Below are 22487 nucleotides of genomic sequence, written 5' to 3' on the forward strand. Positions count from 1 at the left end.
AAGTGGTGATGCAACATGGGGGCTTAAGTGGGTACGAGAAGAATAAATGAAACAAGATGGGATTGGGGGGGAGACAAACCATAAGTGACTCTTAATCTCACAAAACAAACTGAGGTTTGCTGGGGGGAGGGGGTTTGGGAGAAGGGGGTGGGATTATGGACATTGGGGAGGGTATTTTCTATTTTTAAATGCTGATAACTGTTCTTGAACATTGCTAACTTCACCATAAAAGAGCTAATCACTGAAAATGCATAAACATTTGAAAACTTATTATTTTTTATTCATTATAACAAGTATCAAGGCGAGGGTTTGTGGTATCAACCACTATCTAATTCTCTTCACTTGGTCACCTCCTATACAGTCCGCCTTTTCCTTCAAAGTCTAAAATCACCTTCACCTTTTTCTCACTTCTCTTGAAGGACACATGTTTAGGTAGAGAACATCTCCCCTCACCCTTGCATCGATGGGTAATTCTCTATCTCTCTCCCTATGCTAAATATGACACAGTAAGCATTTGTAAGGATGTGATCATTTACTCGGAATTCCTTATGGCGTTTAACACGATGGAGCATGCAATGGGTACCCAAGAAACATTTTCTTCCATTGAATACTTTTTGTCCACTGAGGATGGGAGAGACATCTAATAATAAAAATGCTCAAAGAGATTAACACAAAATGCTGTGGGAATAGAGAAGAGAAAGGGATAAATTCCATCTGGGGTTCATGGGGCCAGAAATGAACAGAGATTACATGTTGTTCAAGCTTTAAGGGCCCTTTGAAATGATCCAGGCTTCTGGAGATGCTGTTCCGTGTTTTCGGTCTCGCAGGCACTGGGCGCAGTGGGATATAGACTCCATCATCACAGGGTGACGTGGTACTTCAGGTCCCTTCTTAGCAAACTGTCTCAGCTGGGACTTGCAAAATCAAGAGGAAGGCTTTCTATTTTGTAAATCACGAGATGCTAGATTCTGCCCCAGTAGAGTCACTCAAGTCTGCTTCAAAGTCTAGCACTTCTGGTAATTGTTGGGAAACAATGCTCTGTGAATATGTTCACATTTATGCATGGTCAGGGCTTCCTGAGCAAAACATTGCATGGCTGTTAAAAGATGTCTGAATGGCAAATAAGCCTGGGAAGTTAAATATAGAGACTTTCTGGGAGATTTGGAAACATCTCCCCTGGAGCCATCTGCTTAGTCGAAGGATAATAAAACTAGGGACCTTTGCCTCCCCTGAGAGACGGTGTTTACTTTAGAAAGTGAAGGGTTTATCCGAGGCGCGATTATTGCTAATAGAAAGTGAAGGCCTTTCTCGTTCTCCAGGGGGAAGAGGGACAGCTGACACCGCTGCCCTGTGCAAGCTCTGAGATTCCGATTTCCTCGTCTCCCTCCTGTGGTAAGAGCCCCTGTGTGCAGAGGGTACATCGGGCTCTCATCTGTTGCCCTGTGGGGAACTGGAGGATGGGGAACCAATGTCAAGCTTGTTATGTAAGTAAATAATTTGTTCTCTGATCCAGAAACCTCATCATCTGTCAGGATTCAATAGAGACATAATCATTTAGTAATTATCTCTTGATGTCATTCTTTTAAGTTTGGCTTTCTAATTTTTCTCCTGTCCTTCACGTATACATTTAACTTCGGTTTTTAAATATAGGCATGGTTTTACAGAGCAATTTTTAAAATTCTTACAAGCTACGGCATTCTTTGAACTTGGAGAGAAAAACTGTAATTCTTCAACTTTAAATGTAGTTTCCAAACTCTATGATTAGGAATTAAAATCTTAACTTGAATTTAAAATTTCTCTTTGGCTCTGTTTCCTAAAACTTCTTCACAAAATCTATATTCATTTTTTAATCTCTGCATGTTTGCCTCCCGCCATTCATGAAGCTGCTTCTCAGGATCCCTTGCCTGTCCGTCTTTCTCACATGCTCCTTAAATACTGACCTTGCTTCACAAGCCTCTTCTCTTATCATTCTGTCTACTTCCCCTGGAGGTTTTCAGTGGTTTCAACTGTCAGTTATGAGCTAATGACGCCCAGTCCTCTAACTCTAGCCCAGATGTCTCCCCTTACAGTTTTATTTTATATTCAACTGCCTCATTGACTTGTCCACACAGATACCTCACAGGCATCTCAACCTCACAGGCCAGAACTGGAACTCATGACTGTTCCTCCTCAAACTCTGTCTCCGTATCTGCTCCCTGATCTTAGGGAGTAGCAACAAATCACCCAAAGCAGAATTTGTGGTTGAGAGTCTTCACTGGTATTTTCGTTGACTAGAAATGTCCCTATGGGGACACCTGGGTGGCTTAGTCGGTTAAGCGTCTGCCTTTGGCTCATGTCAGGATCCTGGGGTCCTGGGATCGAGTCCCATGTCAGGCTCCTTCCTTGATGGGTGGGTCTGCTTCTCCCTCTGCCTGCCATCCACCCTGCTTGTGTGAGCTCTCTCTCTGACAATAAATAAATAAAAACTTAAAAATAAAAAAGCTCCACTGTTTCCCTCAGAAATTATTATAATAGCCTCCTAATTGCTCTCCCTGCCCTGGGCCTCATTTCTACAATTATCTATTTTTTCCAGAATCATCTTTTAAAAAGGTCAGTCAGACCATCTTATATCTTGCTTAAGTACTCCGCAGTATTCTTGAGATGAAATTCCAGTTTTCCGACATGTCACATGAAGCCTCTGGAATCTGGGTCCTGACTTCTTTTTTTGAGATTGACCTACCATTTGTACTGAATTTGGTGCTTAATACTCTGGCTCAAACCTTTAGTACTTTTCATTCTCCAAATTACTTCACATTCTCACCAAAGTTCCTTCCTATGAATATCAGGCCCTTTGTCTAGAATGGGTTTAAATTCTAATTATTTTCATTCTTCAGCTGTTAATTATTCTTAAATATATGCTGAGTGCCTACTCTATGTTAGAAACCATCTTCAGGGCTCACAGTGGTGAGGAAATAAAATACAGTTTATGTTTTATGAGCTTATATATAGTGAAGAAAACAGACATTAAATAAGAAATGCTCATCATTCCCTTGACAAGTACTCTTTGACCATCGGGGAGTGAACACTAGGATCCTCTTGACTGGAGCTGGTAGTTGCATGTTATAGAATAATCTTTGAAAGAGAAAGATCAAATATGTTAATTATGCTTGAATTTAATTAATTAATCAATTAATTATTTTAAGAAAGGAAAGAGAAAGATCAAGAGCTACTGTATACATCGAAGCCTTCCTAGGACCATCAATTCTTGTCTTCCTCTTTCTTTCAGGTATTTGTTTTTAAATAAAATATATCATAGTATGGTTTTACTCTAAATCTTAATTTCTACTCAGATTCCTTTTAAGAGACTCACTCACTCATTGCAGACCTCCAAACCTCTAAACCTCTTGGATTACCTGTCAGTTGCCCCATGCAGGGAGCTCTGTTTGATGCATTTTAGGAAGCAGACATCTTATAGAGTGTCTTATATGATAGGAGGTCAAAAAGCACTCGAGGATGAAGAGTCATAGACATACTCAAAAACGTGGTTGTTGGAAAAGATGAATCATGTGTAGAGATGTGATATCTTATCGTAGCTGGAATATGGAGAGTTTGGGGATAGTGATGACTCCAAGAGGAAGCTGGAGTCAGGTCAGGAATATGTTAGCAGAAGTGTTTAAGAGAGGAAGATGACCTGAATCATGACCCTGGGTTATTTATATCTTCTATAGTCTCTGATGCATATTTATAAAACTCAGGCAACCAATAAACATGCATAAAAAATTAAACTGATACAAAATTAAAATTTTGTCATGTGAGAATAAACAGAAAACATAAACTGGTTTGTTTGACTTTTAAGGTGAAAACCTTATCCCTTCCACAAATTGGTTAGATAATGGAGTAGGGAAAGACGATAAGAAGGCATCGGATTTTCTCCTGTGATAAATGATACCAGATTAAACAATTAGGATTTAAAATCTCTACAGAGCTCTATGCCATAAAACTAGAGAATATTTAGAAAATTCCCTAATTTGGAGAGTACGTTGCAGTTACATTTGTGAAATAGAAACAATATGTGCCTCTAGTCTAGCTGATAAGCATAGGAGAGATTAATGAGGTATTTATTCAGAACTATCTCGAAGAATGGCACTATGAACAATTCCATCATGACTCCTAAAATAAATGTTCTTATCCATAATGTTTTTTTTTTTTTGGAAAATATTATTTATATAACAGACTGGAATAGGCATAGGAATTCAATCATTACTGCCAAATGACTAAAGATAAGTATAAGAGACAAGTTAGACATATAGACAAGGACTGGGTAATATTTAGGAGAAAACTAGTCCTAAAGAAGACAAAGTAACATTCTGTAAGAGTGCACAAACATCAACATCAACAAGCTCTGGATTAACTAGTATTTCATACATAGTGAGAATGGGAAATGGTCAACTAACCTTCTCCAAGAATTAAGAGCAAATGACAAAAAAACAAGAACAGCAACAACAAAAACAAAAAAACACAAACCACACAAAAAAACTCCCACAAAAAACCACAAAAAACAAAAAACCTAACAGATCACGAGCTGTGAGATGTCCATGAATCAAGGTATTTAAAGAACCACAACAAAGTCTTTTGTGTAAGGAGAATAGTGAAGTCGCATATACTTTTGTACTGTCTTTGGCTGTACAATATAATGTTATTGCATGGTACATTCAAATTAAAGACAATACCAAGTGTTTATATTAAGCTCTACTTATGACATTAAATGTTTGTTAAGGCAATCCTCACAAACGTTCTATAGGATTTGATTAATAGTGTCATTTCACACATAAGAAAATTGAGGTATAGTTTAAGTAACTTGCCCCAAATCACACAGGTAGGAAGTGGTGTAAGTGGTACTCAGAGGAAGTACAGATCAGATCTGATCTGAGCTCAAACCATGGCCTTAGAAGGACCCTTTGGGGTGTGTGTGTGTGTGTGTGTGTGTGTGTGTGTGTTTAAAAATCACCTCTAGGTGGAGAATTACAAAAGGGTAAATCAATTAACCATGTGTGGCCCTTCTGCCACACCTATTCTAAAAGTTTCTCCCCTTGGAAAAATCTGTTTCTGAAAGGTTTTCCTTTTTGTGGACTGACAGGTTTTTTTGGTCTGGATCCATGGCTTGGCTGAAAAGATGCGGGGTTGGATTTTTACTCCTATTTATGCACCTTCAGACTGGAGGTAAAACCTGTACAATCCCACAGAGATCTGAGTTATAGCTCCTTAGTACTCGTGCTTGCACCACAACAGTTAAACTATTTACCAGTAAGCAGCATCATGGGATTCCATCTGCCTCATATTTCATAATTAATAAACCACGTATCTTGTGGCTCTTCCCTCCTAATTTTTGTTTTCAAATCCAGCCTCCAGCAGCTTTCCCTGTGTTCATTTCTCTACTTCAGGCATTCAGTATCATTTGACTCATTCTCTGCTTAAATCTTATTAATGCCCCTCTTTATTAATAGGGTAAATCCCACATTCTATAGCAGAATGTGAAAAGTTCTTCCCATCCTCTCCTCGCCCCCATTTACAGGATCGTTTGTCTTTGATATTGACCTTCTTTATATACTCAGACTCTTTTGTGCATTGTGCCCTTTCTCTCTGGAATGCTCAGGCACATTCATGAGCCCAATCAATGGCCACTGGCTCTGTCTTCGAAGATACCTCCGGTAGAGTTTAGTTCCTTCCTTGATGCTACCACAGGCCATGTTGGAGAGTTTATTGTATGGGAACGTTCTTACTTATATGCATGTCTCTTTCCTCCACCTGATTGTGAATTGCTTGAAGCAGCAGATATATCCCATGCATCTTTGCATTCTTAGAAAACAGATGAAATCCTGGTTTATAGTGTGCTCTCAGAAATTCTTACTGATTGATTCATATAATGGCTCTTTGTCTTATTTATAGCAGTCTATTTTTATACACAAATATGGCACCTTTTCCAGAAATTTTAACTTATAAATTACTTAGAAATTAGCATGAAAAATCGAATGATAAATAAAAGAAGGTAAGGAAGGGTGAGTCAACAAGTCGGCATTAGACTCCCAAAGTAAGTGTTCTTTTGATTGTTATCATCATTCAACAGGTAATAATACGAGGCTGATGTTAAATAACTTGCCCCAACTCACACAGGTTTCACGTGGTAAAGGTGAGTGTGAATCCAGAGCTCCAACTTTTTTCAATGAACATAAAGTAAATGAAGGGACATAATAAAGACATTTAAAAAGGCAAGTCCAATGGGCGTATAGTATATGAAGGAGGAGGACATAGAAGTAAAAGAAAAAGAAGAAAAATTAATAATGCATGCTTATTCTGTAACAGCCATTTTAATTATGTCACCTCATTTACTGCTCCTACCAACAGCACAAGATAGAAATGATTAGTCTCATTTTATAGCTAAGGCACAGAGAGGCAGAGAATCAGGTCAAGTTCACATAACTAGTAAGTGATGGAGGAAAGAAGTGAGCCCAGAAAACACTACCCAATAAATTCCTCCCCAGCAACTCAAGTTTTAGTCTCACAAACTAATCATCAGAAAGGACACTCCACACTTTCCATTATAATCATAGTTGAAATCCTATGACCACAGTGCATAAACAAACTGTATTTCTTGAGATTCCATGTTATTTACATCACTGTCATCTGGGGTAATTCATGTGCACTTTCCATCTCCTCTTCACTCCTTTACCCCTTCTTCATCACATGGGGTAAAGAATTTTCCTTGGTGTAGAATAAGGGCCAATATTTACATCTTACTATTAAAACTGATGTTGCACTTGAAGAACTTAGAACTTTTTAAGAAAATTCAAATCTCATTCATAAAAGTAAGACAAAAAAAACTACAAATATTTATTAATTTATATAATTGTACCCATCATATACCAGAGCTCTTATATATTAAAATGTATATGTATTATATGTAAACACCATATAAATGTAATATATAAAATATTCTATATGTAGTATAAATATTATGTATAAAAATATGTAAGAGAAGTTCTTTTTGGTATCAATCTCATACTTCTCTTAACTGTTGAACAGAATTACACAGTACAGTATCATTAACATATCTTCCTTAGATCAGCTACATCAGCAACATCTGATGAATTTGTTATAAATGCAAATTTAGGATCTTCCCTAATATTCCTACTTTAGAATTTCTGGGGATGGAGAAAGGGAATCTGTGTTTTAGAAAGACTTCCATGTAATTCTTTTGCAGCTGAAAGTTTGAGAACTGCCACAGTCACCAGAATTTTATACTCGTATGGGGCTACAAAAAAACAGATACATTACTTGTTTGTAGAAAGATGGATAAATCGGCCTTATAGATACACTTAAGGATCATTACAAAGAAAATAAGAATTGGACAGATATGCACTTAACAAGGGACTGCCTGGGGCTCCTGGGTGGCTCAACTGGTTAAGTGTCCTGGGATCAAGTCCCACATCAGACTCACTGCTCAGTGCAGAGTCCGCTTCTCCCTCTCTGCCTGCCGCTCCTCGTGCTTTGTGTTCTCTCTCTGTCTGACAAATAAATACAATCTTTTAAAAAAAATTTTTAAAAATACAAAAAAAGCCAAAAAAACAAAAAAACAAAACCCTGCCTATCTCCTATATAGATGCATAACCTCCTTAGTTAAGATAGTACCTTCTTTTCTCTTAAGGTCATCAAGGGCATTAACCTCAATTCAGGTAGGAAAAATTACCAAATTATCATTCTATTCTTAAAATATAGCTTCCTGTCCATGAAATTGGTAGGTAATGCTCTTTCTGAATGTTTTGGTGAATGCTGGCAACATTTTAACTGAACAAATTCTAGAAACTCTGGCCTTTCCAACTTTGGGTATTTTTGAACCTGACAGAGCTGAACTCTGCACTAAGAGACTCAGGTGGCCATTTTAAGAATTAGATGAAATGAACATGAGTTCACCTCCATGTTAGTATTTTCTAGATCAGATCCCTAACTTGCTTGAATCGTTCATTTAAAGCCCAATTAGACACTCTTTATTTTTTACTAATACACTAATCATTTTGAAAGAAAAAAAATTAAAAAGGAAAGAAAAGGAAATGGGGAAAAAGAAAGGCAGGAAGGAGATGATATTTCGGTTCAAAAAATATCCCCCAAAGTACAAAATAATCCAGATTGTCATTGCAGAACAAACATGTTTTACATAAATTCTGTGGTTTGGAAAAGACTGATATTGTACAAAATCTGGGGGAGTGACGGGTGTATGAGATTTCAGGCACTGTCATGTTGAATGGGATGAAGAGAAAGAAATTATATTCTGCTCTATTTATATCAAACTATATTAGTTTGAGCTGAAATAATTTCAATGCTTTGAAAGTAATATTTTGATCTATGTAATGTTATCGTTTAGTTGTAACTGATAAAAATAGATTTTGGTTGCCAAAATTTAAATAGTGTTTAAGGTAGAATTTCATTAGAAGCAGAGAAGATCAGAAGCGAGAGCAACTATGGTGAGTAATTTTGAAGCATTATTCAGTTTAGATGCAATAAAATTGGGTGACAACTTCAAATTGTGACATTGTTTTATGACTATAAATTGGATATTATCTATGTATTTTATACCCATCTATCAAAGTGATGAGGAGGTGAATATCACATATACATAATGCTCTAAAAGTAACATTATTAGTAAAATTAATAGCAATCAAAGGCATATCAGTATTTATCAGAACTTACGCTTTATCAACAATGTAAACAATAGTTACCTTTACAAATGCAACAATTTTCAAAGAGATCGTTGCCAAATATAAGGAATTCATCACAAAATCCATTAGATTCCACCAATCATGGATGTAATCTTGAAGTCCACCATCCCACATTTGTTTAATTTCTCCCCATATAAAACCTGCAATTACAAAAAGAGTCACCGTAAGTGTGATTTTCAAATTACTAAAAATTGAGATATGCAACTTAAAAATTATAGAATCTCAGAGCTGCAAGAGACTATATTGTTTTCCTACATGAAACATCTATTTTTTAAAGACAGTAATATTCAGTCTCAGCCAGACTCTAAAACTTACAGGACACTGAGCTAATTGTAGAGAATGCTCTTAGGGCAGTTTCCCTTTCTTTTATTCATTTGATACATTCATAAGAAGGTGTAATTTTGGAATCAACTGTAATTTCTATGTAACTATATATATTTCTCATGGAAAATCTGGTAACACTTATAAACAAATACTTAAAGACACATTTCCGCCAAAGTTGAGATGACTCAAAGATTCATGAAAAGTGTATCTGGTGAACATAACTGTCTTAATTACATCAAGCAGGATGCTTTGTTTTGCTTTTATAACTGATTAGCAACTTCAGGGATCTGATTTCAGTTCTGAACACAAAACAGTCATAACATGCATGATATTGCATTAGAAGACCTTTTATCTAGCATCTAGAGAAAATAAAAATCCCTTCCCTTTATAATGATCATATTTTTAATAGGAAATGTTTTAATTTTCAAATTCTAGCAAGTGCTACGAAATATCACTATATATCAATTTATTTCCATAATCTTATTAAAATTTTATAAATCTAATTTTCAGGCCCAATGATGAAAGAGAGAGATATCAAAGGGTGTAGAATCAGGAAATATTAAAAGGATAAATATGATTTCATAACTACATTAACATAAGCAAGTAACATGACTCTATTAAGATAATAATAGTCTGGAATGTCAAATGTATATCACAGTGTTTCATATCTGTCTTGTACTAAAAGCCAGAAAAAATCAGGTTAACTATAAAATCATAATCTTTTATGGACCTATCAAAGAGATGGGAAACCAAAGAGCCTACATATCTAAGGAAAGCAGTTTCCTCCAAAGATAGCCTCAGGGTGAGTATTAGCTCACCTGTGGCAGGGTGCAGTCCTGAGAGACAAAGGCATCATATAAGAGGGTAAGAGGATTTCAGAAAAACTTTTAAACTAGCTTCTAAAGGCTGAGTCTGAGCTAGCACAAGAGAATAGAGCCTCTGGGACAAAGACACAAGGGAGTTTCCAGCTCCTTCAGTGCTCTTTCTCATGGAGTACTCCTCTTCCTTAGGGAACACAACACATGAACCCTATGGGAGAAGCAGGAAACGGTCCTGGGCCTAGGGTTGACACCAGTATCATTCGAGGTTTCTTACCACAGGGGAAGGTCAGGTCTCTCATGACCTGCAAAGTGTCATTGCCCTTAAGTAGTAAGATAGGGCGCACTGAGAACTTCCATCCCTAATGCCCAGGCATCGTCCTACCCAAGTCTGACCACAGACCAGGACAACAGAGAATCTGCCTGTTTTATATCACCAGGCCAACAAACACAAGTGACAATCGGAAGCAGACAACCCCTGGAAGAGTGGCGAGAGCATGGGGAGAGAACACCTCTGAGGCACACGTGCACAGAGGAGGCCAAAAGGTGTGGGTGCTGCAGGAATTCTGAGAATTACCTTCTTTCCTACTTATCTTGGTCAGTTGAGGCCACTCTAGCTAAGTATCACAGAGCCCCACTCTGTGATAATAATCAAACTTCATTTCTCATAGCTCTGAGGGCTGCAAGTTTATGATCACGGTATCAACATGGTCAGGCTCTGGTGAGAACCCTTTTCCATACTGTAGATACTGACTTCTCTTTCTGTCCTCACATGGCAGAAAGAGATCAAGCTATCTCTTCTGGCCTCTTTGTATAAGGGATTTATATCATTCATGAGGACTCTGTCTTCATGATGTAAGTTGCCTCCCAAAGGCCCTACCTCCAAAAGCCATCATATTGGGGGTTAGGATTTCAATATATGAATTTGGAAGGGACACACACATGCAGTCCATAGCACCACCTGAAGCAGAGTCTATGGTGCCCTGAAACTGACTGTAGCAATGAAACTCAAACCCGGTTGAGCTCCTGACAATATTGCCTCAAATTCCTGCATGATGTTCTCGGGGAAGAAAATGGTGCATCCATTTTCAGGCATCAATGCAATGTACTTCTGTCTGGCCTTCTGTACAAGTGGGATACATACCGTCTCTAAATACACACATGCATGTACACTCTGATACATCATATTCAAAATGTTTTTAAAAAGGTAAAGAAATAATAGTGATGGCATCAGGAGTGGGAGTGGGGTGGAAATAAAAGACACATGGCATTCGAAGGAAGAAGTTGAAGCCTGACATCAGATTTGTTGTCTTAACTATGTAAGACAGGTGACATTATTACAGCATTGAAAGAAAAAAAAAGTCTGCACAGAAGTCTAAACAAGGCACAAATAACTCTCATAATTGAAGATGATTCAAAGACATTTTTTCAGACAATCAAACACTCTGTTTACATGAGACCCAGGCTACAAGAATTGCTGGAGGGACATATCCTAGGCAGAAGGCACATGATACTGAAAAAAAAAAAATTAGGTCTATAAAAAGAAATGAAAATCTATATCCAGGAATGGTTAAAAAGAAAATAAATGTAAAAGATATTTTTTCTTTTAGAATTGCTCAAACAGATAATTGCCTAAAGCAAAAACAGTAGCAAAGTATTGTGGTTTATAACATATATAGCATACGGAAAAGTAAAATGACAACATTAGCACAGATGATGAGAAAGAAGAATTAGAAACATACTATCATAAATTCTTAGTTTACTTGTCAACAAAATAAATATTATTTGAAGTTATACTGAACAAAATCTTATATGGTAAACCCTAAGGCATTCTCTTAAAATATTTTTAAATGTAGGTAGGGGAGCCTGGGTGGCTCACTCAATTGAGCATGTGACTCTTGATCTCAGCTCAGGTCCTGATCTCAGGGTTGTGAATTCAAGCCCCAAGTTGGGCTCCATGCTGGGCATGGAGCCTACTTGAAAAATATATTTTTATATACAATGTATATAAAAGAGATAGAAGGCCAAAGAACCTATACTTCTAAGGGAAGCAGATTCCTCCAAAGAGAGCCTCAGGGCTCACTGTGGCAGACTGCAGATAAACACACACACAGACCCACACACATGTATATACACACATATGTACATGTATATATGTATATATACAAAATTAAATGTATAAAGATCCAGAAATATAAATAAACATGAAGTTATGAACAATATTCAATATTACAACAGGCAGGAAAAAAAAAGGAGAAGTGCAACAAAGAATGGATAGAGCCAGTAGGAAAAACTATACCAATGGGGTAGATTTCAAATCCATCAATATTAATAATTACATTAAAGTGTATGGTCTTAAAAAAAATGTATGGTCTAAACACACCAATTCAAAGACAGAGATGGTCATATAGAAAAATGCAAAACACAGCTATATTCCAATTCTTTAACAGGATAAAAATAAAAGAATAATAAAGACATATGAAATACTAATCAAAAGAAAACTAAAAAAAAAAAAGGAAGGTGAGTTGGCTATATTAATATGACTAGATATATTTCAAAAGAAAGACTGTTACCAGGTAGGTAGAGGGATATACTAACATATGGGTGAAAAGGTCAACTCACCGAGAAGGTCAACTCACCGAGAAGACAGAACAATTCTAACAATGAATGCAGCTAACAATACAATCTTATAATGCAGGATTCCATAATTAAAATTGAAACAACAAAGAGAGAAAGGTATAAGTTTAGTCGATGGAGACCTTAGTGTTCCTCTCTGTAGCATCTGTAGGCAGAAGTTTGGTAGGAATATCGAATTCTGAACAACCCTATCAACAACCTGACAGTGGTAGAACACTTTTTTTTTTTTTTTCAAGTGCATGCATGTGTAGTATTCACCAAGAGAGACCATATCATCATGGGCTAGAAAACCTTAACATATTTATACAAGTGGAAATCATACATAATGTGTTCTATGACAATATAACAAACAACAAATCAATAATGAAATGTATTTGGAAAATCCCCAAATATTTTGCAATCAGACAACATACTTCTAATAACTCTAGATCAAAGAGGAATTTGCAGATTTTTAGAAAATATTTTGAAATGATTGAAAATGAAAATACATCCAAATAAATCTGGGGTCCTGCTAACATAGTACTTAGAGCTATAGGTTTAAAGACTTTATTAGAAAAGAATAAAAGTCTCAGTGATCTCTGCTTCAACTATGACACTATGAATAGAAAAACAAACATGTTAAATCCAAAACAAGCAGAAGAAAGTAAAAGAGATAAGAGCAGAAGGCAATAAATTTTAAAACATAAACCTTGAGAAAAATCCACAAAAACAGATTCTAGTTCTCTGAAATGATCAGTACAACTGATAAAACTCTAGCCAGAATGGTCAAGGAAAAAAAGAGAGAATATATAAATGATCAATATCAGAAATGAAAGAAGGAGCATCAGTACAGATCTTAGGACATTTTAAGGACAACAAGTGAAAAAAATGAACAACTTGATATCCATAAATTTCACAACTTAAATGAGTTGGAACATTTTCCCTGAAAGACATTAACTTCTAATCACATTCAAGAGTATACAGAGTAACCTGGTTTGTCCTATACTTATTAAAGTATTATGAATTCATAGTTAAAAAAGCTTCCACCAAAGAAAAATTCAGGTCCAGTTGCTTTATGGTGAATTCTACCAAACATTTTTTTTTTTTATGGGTGGAAAAATTCTACCAAACATTTAAGGAAGAAATAATACTAGTGCTAAGAATACAAGAACAAACACTTAAGAAAATATGAGAAAGAAACATCTAAGAGGCAAGCAAGTGTTATTCTGATAAAAAGTCTGACAAAAATAATACAATCAAAGAAAACTACATACTAATACCTTTTATGAATGTGCATAAAAATCCTCAACAAATACTAACCAGTAAATTAAATAGAGCACTATATAAAATTGATAATAGCTGTTTTTCCAGGAATGCAAGACTGTTTCAACATTTAAGAACCAATCAATGTGATTTATGCCATCCGCAGTCTAATGGGGGGGAAAAAAGATCTCAATAGATGCCATAAACGCATTTGACAAAATTCAACATCCATTTATAACAAAAAACTTTAAGCAAAGTGTGAATAGAAAGGTAATTTCCTGATTTGATGAAGGACATCTATAAAAACATACAACTACCATCATGCTTATTTTGCAGAGGGCCAAAGAATAAATAAGTTAGGTTTGCAGTAAATGAATGGGTGTGGCAGTGTTAAAATAAAACTATTTATAAAAACTGTCAACTGGAACCTGGGTGATGCAACTGGTTGGTTAGGCATCAGACTCTTGATTCCGTTCAGGTCATGATCTCAGTCCTGGTCCTGGGATCCAGCGGACATGGGCGGGGGTGGGGGTGGGGATGGGGCTCTGGCTCAGCACGGATTCTGCTTGGGATTTTTCTTCCTCTGACTAGCTCCTTGCGTGCTTGAGCACTCCTTCTCTCTCTTTCAAATAAATAACATAAATCTTAAAACAAAAACAAAATCTGTCCAAGGGTCATATTTTCCTGCTGGGTCATAGTTTTCCAGCCCTGGTCTAGTATCTTGATTGTGGTGGTACTTCATGATTGTGTGTGTTTGTCAATGTTTTAAATCTCTGTGCCCTGAAAAAGAAAAGTAATGCTACAACTTGAAGACAGCAAAAATGATGAGAGGTTGATGTTGACAAATGGCAATAGGGATAGATAAAAAATAAAGAAATAAATAAATATAAAATATATCATAAATATCATAAATATAATATTAATTGTGATATCTTGCCGATAGGTATGTTTGAAAACTCTCATAATAAAATTTTGGAAGAAATAAAAGTGAACTAGACTTAATAGTCTATCATCATTTAGTGATAACTAGAAATGGTTATTTATTATTATTTAAATTTATTTCTTCAAATTTTAAGTTAGAGCTCAGTTGATAACCTAGGTGAGGACTGATTTCAGTCTAACTAATTTTAGTGTGCATTTTTTAAAAGTTTTTACAGAAGTTCCAGTTGGTTAACATACTGTAATATTAGTTTCAGGTATACGATATAGTGATTCAACACTTCCATACATCACCACGTGTCCATACATCACCACGTGTTCACCATGACAAGGCCCTCCTTAATCCCCATCACCTGTTTCACCCATCCCCCACCCACCTCTTCTCTGGTAACCATTGGTGTGTTCTCTATAGCTAAGAGTCTGTTCTAACTTCAGACTTTTAAATATAGTGTAGATTTTAAAGTCTGCTGTAGACCCTGATTTAGTATGGATTTGGTGTTTATATATCCTAGTTTTCTCTTTGAGGTTCTTTCAGAAAGAAATCTCTCTTGAGAGCTCAGATAAGATAGGGGCATAACTGGGGAGATGATAATGATCACTGCCTCCATATTGAAGAAAGGAATATAATAAACCTGACTAGGATATGATGCAAGCTCGGATTTTAGAGTTTGTGGGAAACTTAACAATTTATATTATCCAGTGAGGAAAAGCGCTCTGGAACCTCTCTCCTTTCCCCATTCTGCGGTGCTTTTTCCTGCTGAGCCTGGGGACAATCTCAGAAGCCAGAACACAACCACAACCTACATAAGAAAAATCACACCAAAAGAGGCAGTGTGACTATGCTCCACTACCAGTTAATAAAGAAACTAGAATTCAAGCTCCTTAGGCAGTGCTCTTAGACAATGTTTTCTTATTTCTGAGATTTCACAATGTGGCTTATTTGTTTTGTTTTATTGGAAACTTGGCCAGTTCCCAGAGATGAGAAGATGTGTGCACTGCAATCATTAATTGAACAAATGCATTTCCAGTGAATCTTCACCAGAGATAAGAATTTAACTATAGCAGGTGAGTGAGGGGCAAGGCTCAGCTCAACTGGTACTCGGCTTTGTAATCTTAGACAATAGTGTTCTAGTGTTACTCCTCATTTCAAAAGCAGAGAGGTTTGGATTATATATAGAATTCTATATATAGAATCAATAATTATACAAATCATACCATCTACCGCAATGGAATGAATCACCAGACATTACTTCTTCCTATCTGAATTGTCAAATTTTATTAAAATCAGTCATCACAATAGTTTCCATGAAAGATTAAAAGCTGTTTTATACCAGAGGACACAGACTTGCTTTGGTCTGCTACAAAAAGCACAAGTTGGATCTTTGATATGAAAATTATAGGGAGAAACCTTCTTGACCAATGTAAGAGAGAATTCTCTGGCAATCCGAGTTGTTCCAAAACTGGAATGGATCACCCTGTGGGGTCAAGATTCCAATCCAAGCCTAGAATGTCTTCCATCACTCAGGCTCCAGAGTGATTCTAAAAGTAGGTGAAAACCTGTTCCATCTGATCTCTGAAGGGAATTCCAAGCCTATGAATCTGTGATTCTGTTATTTTCAGATTTGTATGTATTATAAAATGAAGTGTTTTTTAAATATCTGCTAACTAACTAGAGTATTTATATCTTTTTTCCTTTTATTGATAAATTGTTACCTCTCTTCTTGCTTCTACCAGACTGGAAAGCCAGATGTGATTATTAACAGCCACAAAATAGGTAACTTCAAATATTTTATGGATAATTACATAAGGGAATAGAGAAACTGTGGGAAAACAGTTAAAAGAACTAGTTAAAAGCTCAGTACAAAACAACATTTTAACTTGGAGCTCCTTAATATCTGAGCAGACTCTGTTCCAATTAGATGAGTTCAAGAAGATGGCACTTCCACTGGAAGCTTGGGCTAGATGACCTCTATGGTTTCCTAAGAAGGTGAAGAGCAAACCCTCACAATTCAGAGATATTACAGTTCTTTAGGAATTCAAAAAGTAGACATTAAACCTGACTCTCTGGATCACACACAAAAATTCACTTCTGACCTCTGTTAAGTCACAGCTATGTGGAAAAAACAGAGATCCTGATGAAACTGAAAGTTCACACCATCATTTTTTAACCTGAGCTGTAAATCAAGACTATCAGTCAGTGCTTGTTGGCTAATAGGGTTTGGGATCTTGTGTTTTTAGAGCACCAGAATCCAGTTGCTTTTCATAGAGCTCTAGTCACCACATACGTGTTTGATAACTAATGATTTCTATTTCTTATGAGCACATTAGCAAAATACCAAGTTTCCTCTGCTCTGGCGACATTCACCAAAATTTTTGAAGAAACAAGCCTTTTAGAAAAGCTAGAGGGTGCTATTAACTGGCTGGAATATGCATCCAGATCAACTATTTGTGGTAACTAGTCTGAAGAGAACAAAGCTTCAGTGAGCTCCTGTCACAAAATGTTTGTCCTGTTCCCACAATGGGAACATTTCAAAATTGCTCTCTGCTGTTTATAAACAGATGACATGATTTCTGAGAGTCACGGTGGAGGTCTAATTACTAGCATGGATGTCAAGACTGTGGGGACCAGCGAAGGAAAGATCATAGTGCAAATGAGTCAGAGAACTTCCTTTGAAAGATATTTGTGGATGCCTGGAAGTTTTTAGTATTTATTTTTCCTACCTTTCCCATAACAGTTTTCATTAGGGCTACTTGAGTGTCTGATTATATCCCACTGTGTGAAGCTGGTTGTGAGAATAGGATGAAGTAGGCAGACCTCAGACACCACATTTAACAGCCCCGATTTCAGGTAAGAAGAGTGTAATTCTGTGAACAGACCTCTTGTCTTGTTCTTCCTTGCTTTCTGTACTTACACAAAGGATAAATAACCCCTAAACAAAGAGCGAGTCACCTTTTCACCTAGGGCAACCTCCAAGGACCTGTCATGGCAGCCTAAGATCTAGTCAAGGAATCTGACCTTGGAAGTCTCTTCATAGAACACCAAGTTCTATACTGTGGCACCAAATCAATGTAGATAAAAAGAACAAAAATGAAATAATTCCTCCCTGCTGGAGGTTTTGTTTTGTTTTGCTTTTCCCTCCCCAGATCATGGAATAAAAAGTGGTCTCTGGTGAAAATTTTGCTTTTGGTTAGAAAAATCTAAATTTTTTAGTAGAGACTCAGTAGAGATTCACATTCTGCTGGACCCCCAAAAAGTGCTGAGTTAAGGGGCAGCTTCTATCTTCTCAGTGCTAATCTTAAAACCCAGACAGAGATAATGATGAGAGCCCCCACTAGCTTACAGAAAATTGTAGCCACACCCTTCCCTCTAGGGCATATAAGGAGACATTAGAACCGTATCTATTACCAACCAACTGGCTCTCCAATCCCATAGTCTAAACTGAGAGAACACTTGGAATAAGTGGCAAGAGAGCCATCATGTCAGGGTCATACAGTTTTTGTGCTAATTCAGAATACCAGATGGAGAGACAAAGGTGACTGCTCTCCAGCCTACCACCTCCCCTAAAACAAGTGAGGAAGAGTCTGTGAAGAATCCCTCAAAAATCTGGGGGATTTCTACAGGAAAAACTGGCATCTCAATTCCTACTGGAGTGTCTGGTCCACAATTGGCTTGCTCATCTCTTCCTGGGTCTGGATCCTCAGGGACAATAGACAGTATGTTTTGGCAGTAAGACAGCTGGCAGCAGCCTGACCTCCTGCCATGAGATGTGGCAAGGTTTTGTGATGCTCTTGGGGAATGAGGGCTTATCAAGAATATGCAGTTTGGAAGTACACAGGGTCTCCAGAGAACACTCATGCGCCCATCAGGAAAGCCATGAGTCACAGCTTGTCATACTGGCTACACAGTATTAGCCAGAGACACACAACCAGGAAAGAGCTGTGACCGGGGTTCCAGGGAAATCATGAAGACGTGTAACTTTTCTTGTCATTCCTCTTCCCGACAGCCACCAAGCAGGAGAACATGAACAGTTTGTGTCCCGCTTTCCATTCCAGAGTTGGGGTTGAAGGATGAGCAAACGGACAATTCTAGGTCCTTTGAGCCATGGGCCACGCTTTTGTCAGGAAGAGGAATGCTCTAAACTGATGATAAGACTCAAACTGTTTTTTATTTTTTTTTTAAAGATTTTATTTATTTATTTGACAGAGAGAGAGCGTGCACAAGCAGGAGGAGAGGCCAGCAGAGGTAGAAGGAGAAACAGATTCTCCGCTAAGCAAGGAGCCCAACATGGGACTTGATCCCAGGACCCTGGAATCATGACCTGAGCCGAAGGTAGACACCTAACCAACTGAACCACCCAGGTGTCCATGGGACTACTTTTTAATAACACAAAGGTTTAGGAACTTGATATCTACTAAATGTATTATCAAGATATAGGAAAAGGATATCTGGTATAGGGTGCTTGGGAGGAGTGATCAGAAGTAAAACCATTTCATGTTTAGATTCTAATGAGTTGAGACTCCTTAATAAAGCTTTCACATTAATACATATTTTGCATGAAATTTTGCTTCCAGAATTGTTTCTCAGTCTTTAATGTTTAAAGACCTCTGGAATATCTGAACTAATCAACCAAGGGGAGAATTCAAAATATAAATTTTTTGTAGAAATTCACAATGATTTTGATTTTAGTCAGTTGGTCACACTTCAAGAAACACTGACTTAAAGGGACAGTGAGACATGTAAAAGAACAAAACTGGACAACTTTCTTACCCCATAGATAAAAATAAATTTAGTATGGATTAAGGACTTAAATGTGAGACCTAAAACCATAAAAACCCTATAAGAGAACATAGGCATTAATTTCTCTGACATCAGACATACCATCTTTCTCAGTATGTCTCCCGAAGCAAAGGAAACAAAAGCAAAAATCATCTATTGGAACTACATCAAAATAAAAAGCTTCTGCACAGCAGAGGAAACCGTCAACAAAACTAAAAGCAACCTACTGAATGGAGAAGATATTTGCAAGTGAGATGTCTGATAAAGGCATAGTATCCAAAATATACAAAGAAATTTCACAGGTCAACACTCAAAAACAAATAATCCAGTTTAAAAAATGGGCAGAAGACATGATTAGTCATTTCTTCAAAGAAGATATTCAGATGGCCAACAGACACATCAAAAGATGCTCAATATCACTCATCATTGGAGAAATGTAAGCCAAACCAAAATGAGATATCACCTCATACCTGTAAAAATGGCTAAAATCAAAAACACAAGGAACAACAGGGGTTGGCAAAAATGTGGGGTAAAGGGAACTATCTTGCACTGTTGGTGGGAATGTGAACTGGTGCAGCCACTATGGAAAACAGTATGGAGGTTCTTCAAAAAATTAAATGTAGAATTACCATATGATCCTGTAATTTCACTAGTGGGTATTTGCCCAAAGAATATGAAAACACTAATTCAAAAGGATATATGCATCCCTATGTTTATGGCAGCACTCTTTACAGTAGCCATGTTGTAGAAGCAACCCAAGTGTCCATTGATACATGAGTGGATAAAGAAGATGTGCTGTGTGTGTGTGTGTGTGTGTGTGTGCGCGCACGCGCACGTGCACATGAGTGTGTGGCAGAAAATTAGCCATTAAAAAACGAAATCTTGCCATTTGCAGCAACATGGATAGATCTAGAGAGTATAATGCTAAGCAAAAAAGAGAAAGACAAATACCTTATGAATTCACTTATATGTGGAAATTAAGAAACAAAACAAATGAGCAAAGAAGTCTTGTATTCTTGGGCTGTTTTTGCCACCTCGAATCCTACCCCTCAAATTTGGGGGGTAGTATTTATGGAGGATAAAGGTTCTAGCTCTGGAACAACTGATTTATGAATCAAGTCTCAAGCATTTGCTAGCTCCTGATCCTGGACAAAGGATCTAACTTCTCTAAGCCTATTCCTTCTCTATGAAATGAGATACAAACATTTATTATGATTCAGTGAAGTGGAGTTACTATGAAGTTCAGATGAGAATCCACATTGAAACATTTGGCAGGGTGCCTAGCTTAGAATATCTTAGAAAGATATTCTATCTTATCTATCTTATCTTAACTATCTTAGAAAGAATAGTTTCTTTCTACTATTATTACTACCATCACTACTGCTGCTGTCATTCTGAACTCAAGAAAACCACTTCAGCCTTCCTTCGGTCTCTCACACTGACCCTCCCTTGTTTAATATCTACTCCTCTTTCTCTATCTTTTGCCCCCTTCCCTTGAACCATCTGCTTGGATCATGTTGTCAAATATTCCCTCAAAGTGTGCTGATTTCACTTTTGGGTTATCATCATACCTAAAATACTTAATCTTCTCCCCAATAAAGAAGTCTTTTGGTCAGCAGTAGAATGTGCCCAACAATTTAAATCTACATAAATATTTCATTGTTTGAAATCTTACTGTGTTAGTCTGGATAGATCTTGGTAAGTCTTAGTAGAGGTGACCTTAAACTTTTTTCCCCAGAGATAAAAAGGAAAATGATGATTATATGTCTTACTACAATGATTATCTGGTTTTCTTGAAAATCAAAATGTCTTTTAAATAAGCAGATGTTCTGCAGCTGTGTTTGGGTGTCTATGTGTGTCTGCCGCCAGTGTACTGAGGTGGTTTAGAGTACCTTGCCAGGAGAGAGAGTGGGGAGAAACTATAAACTTGTTTCTTATAATTGCATAAATACCTTTGGGAGGCTATCTGAGAAGATGTGTAATTCAGTATGAGTACCTAAAACCAAATGATCTTAATGCCTATTAGTCAAAAGGTGGAGAAATGGTCACAAAAAGGAAGAATTATGCATATATAGAATTGCTTGTCTCTATGAGTCTTTATGTAGGGGAGAATGTGATCACAAGTTTTCTTTTTCTATTTGCAATTTGGCAGCCCTTATCGAAATGTTCAGATTTGTTAATATCAACCCTTTACAAGATAAAAATATAAAATAAATCATGGAAATGAGAGGCCAATTTTGTTAGAGAAAAATTGTCAAATAAGTATGTGTTATGGGCAAGATGTATAATCCGGATATTATGAGCAATTCTTAGTTTATGCCTAGGAATTCACTAGAAGTTATTTTTAACAGAGCTCAGATTTCTTCCTATGATACATCTTTTCCTCAGTTCACCCTTCTCCTTATCATGCTCAGTGTGCATGGATTTATATACTACATAATTATGGCATATTCTTAGGCACACACATAATATCAAGTTACTGCAGCAGACGTTTTTCCTTCTCATTGAGAACAAAGTATTTCCTGCTTTCTTAGTGTGATAGCCTTCAGTAACATCCTACTTTTTTGAAAAGTGTTGTCAATCTCATGGTTTCTCTTTGCTAAGTTGATAACCTAAGTCTACCTCCTGATAATTCACATGCATATACATTTGTGCAAACTTTTTTTTTGCAGGGAATAAGCTATGACACGGATTTGACTGTTACAGTCAAATTATAATAGATTCTGCAGAAAAATCAAAACTGGCTTTGGGGAAAGCTTTAAAAATTAGCATTCAAAAGTTGTTTTTTTTCTCCCCCTCCTATTTTACTCCACATTACCTTCAGAAAACAAATGACATCTATTTGAGATAAAACTGCTGCTATAATTTAGATAAATTCTCATTGTACATTATAAATATAACATGCTATATTTAGTTTGCATATAAATTTTATGTAAAAGGGAAATTCTGACATGAATATTCATTTCATATCCCTGATATTCTATGTTAAAAATCAAACCC

General features: G+C 36.8%; 1 protein-coding gene across 1 annotated transcript in view; it reads right to left on the reverse strand.

The window, feature by feature from the left end:
- The window catches only part of TRPC4 (transient receptor potential cation channel subfamily C member 4), a 199969-nt gene that overhangs the window by 29562 nt on the left and 147920 nt on the right, over nucleotides 1-22487 (reverse strand). Inside the window, exon 5 of the mRNA XM_004779530.3 lies at nucleotides 8751-8890. Coding sequence (XP_004779587.1) covers nucleotides 8751-8890 — 140 coding nt within the window. The remainder of the gene's footprint in view (nucleotides 1-8750; nucleotides 8891-22487) is intronic.

The sequence above is a fragment of the Mustela putorius genome, unplaced genomic scaffold (genome assembly GCF_011764305.1).
Source record: "Mustela putorius furo isolate JIRA1106 unplaced genomic scaffold, ASM1176430v1.1 tig00003942_pilon_pilon_pilon, whole genome shotgun sequence".
NCBI lineage: Eukaryota > Metazoa > Chordata > Mammalia > Carnivora > Mustelidae > Mustela > Mustela putorius.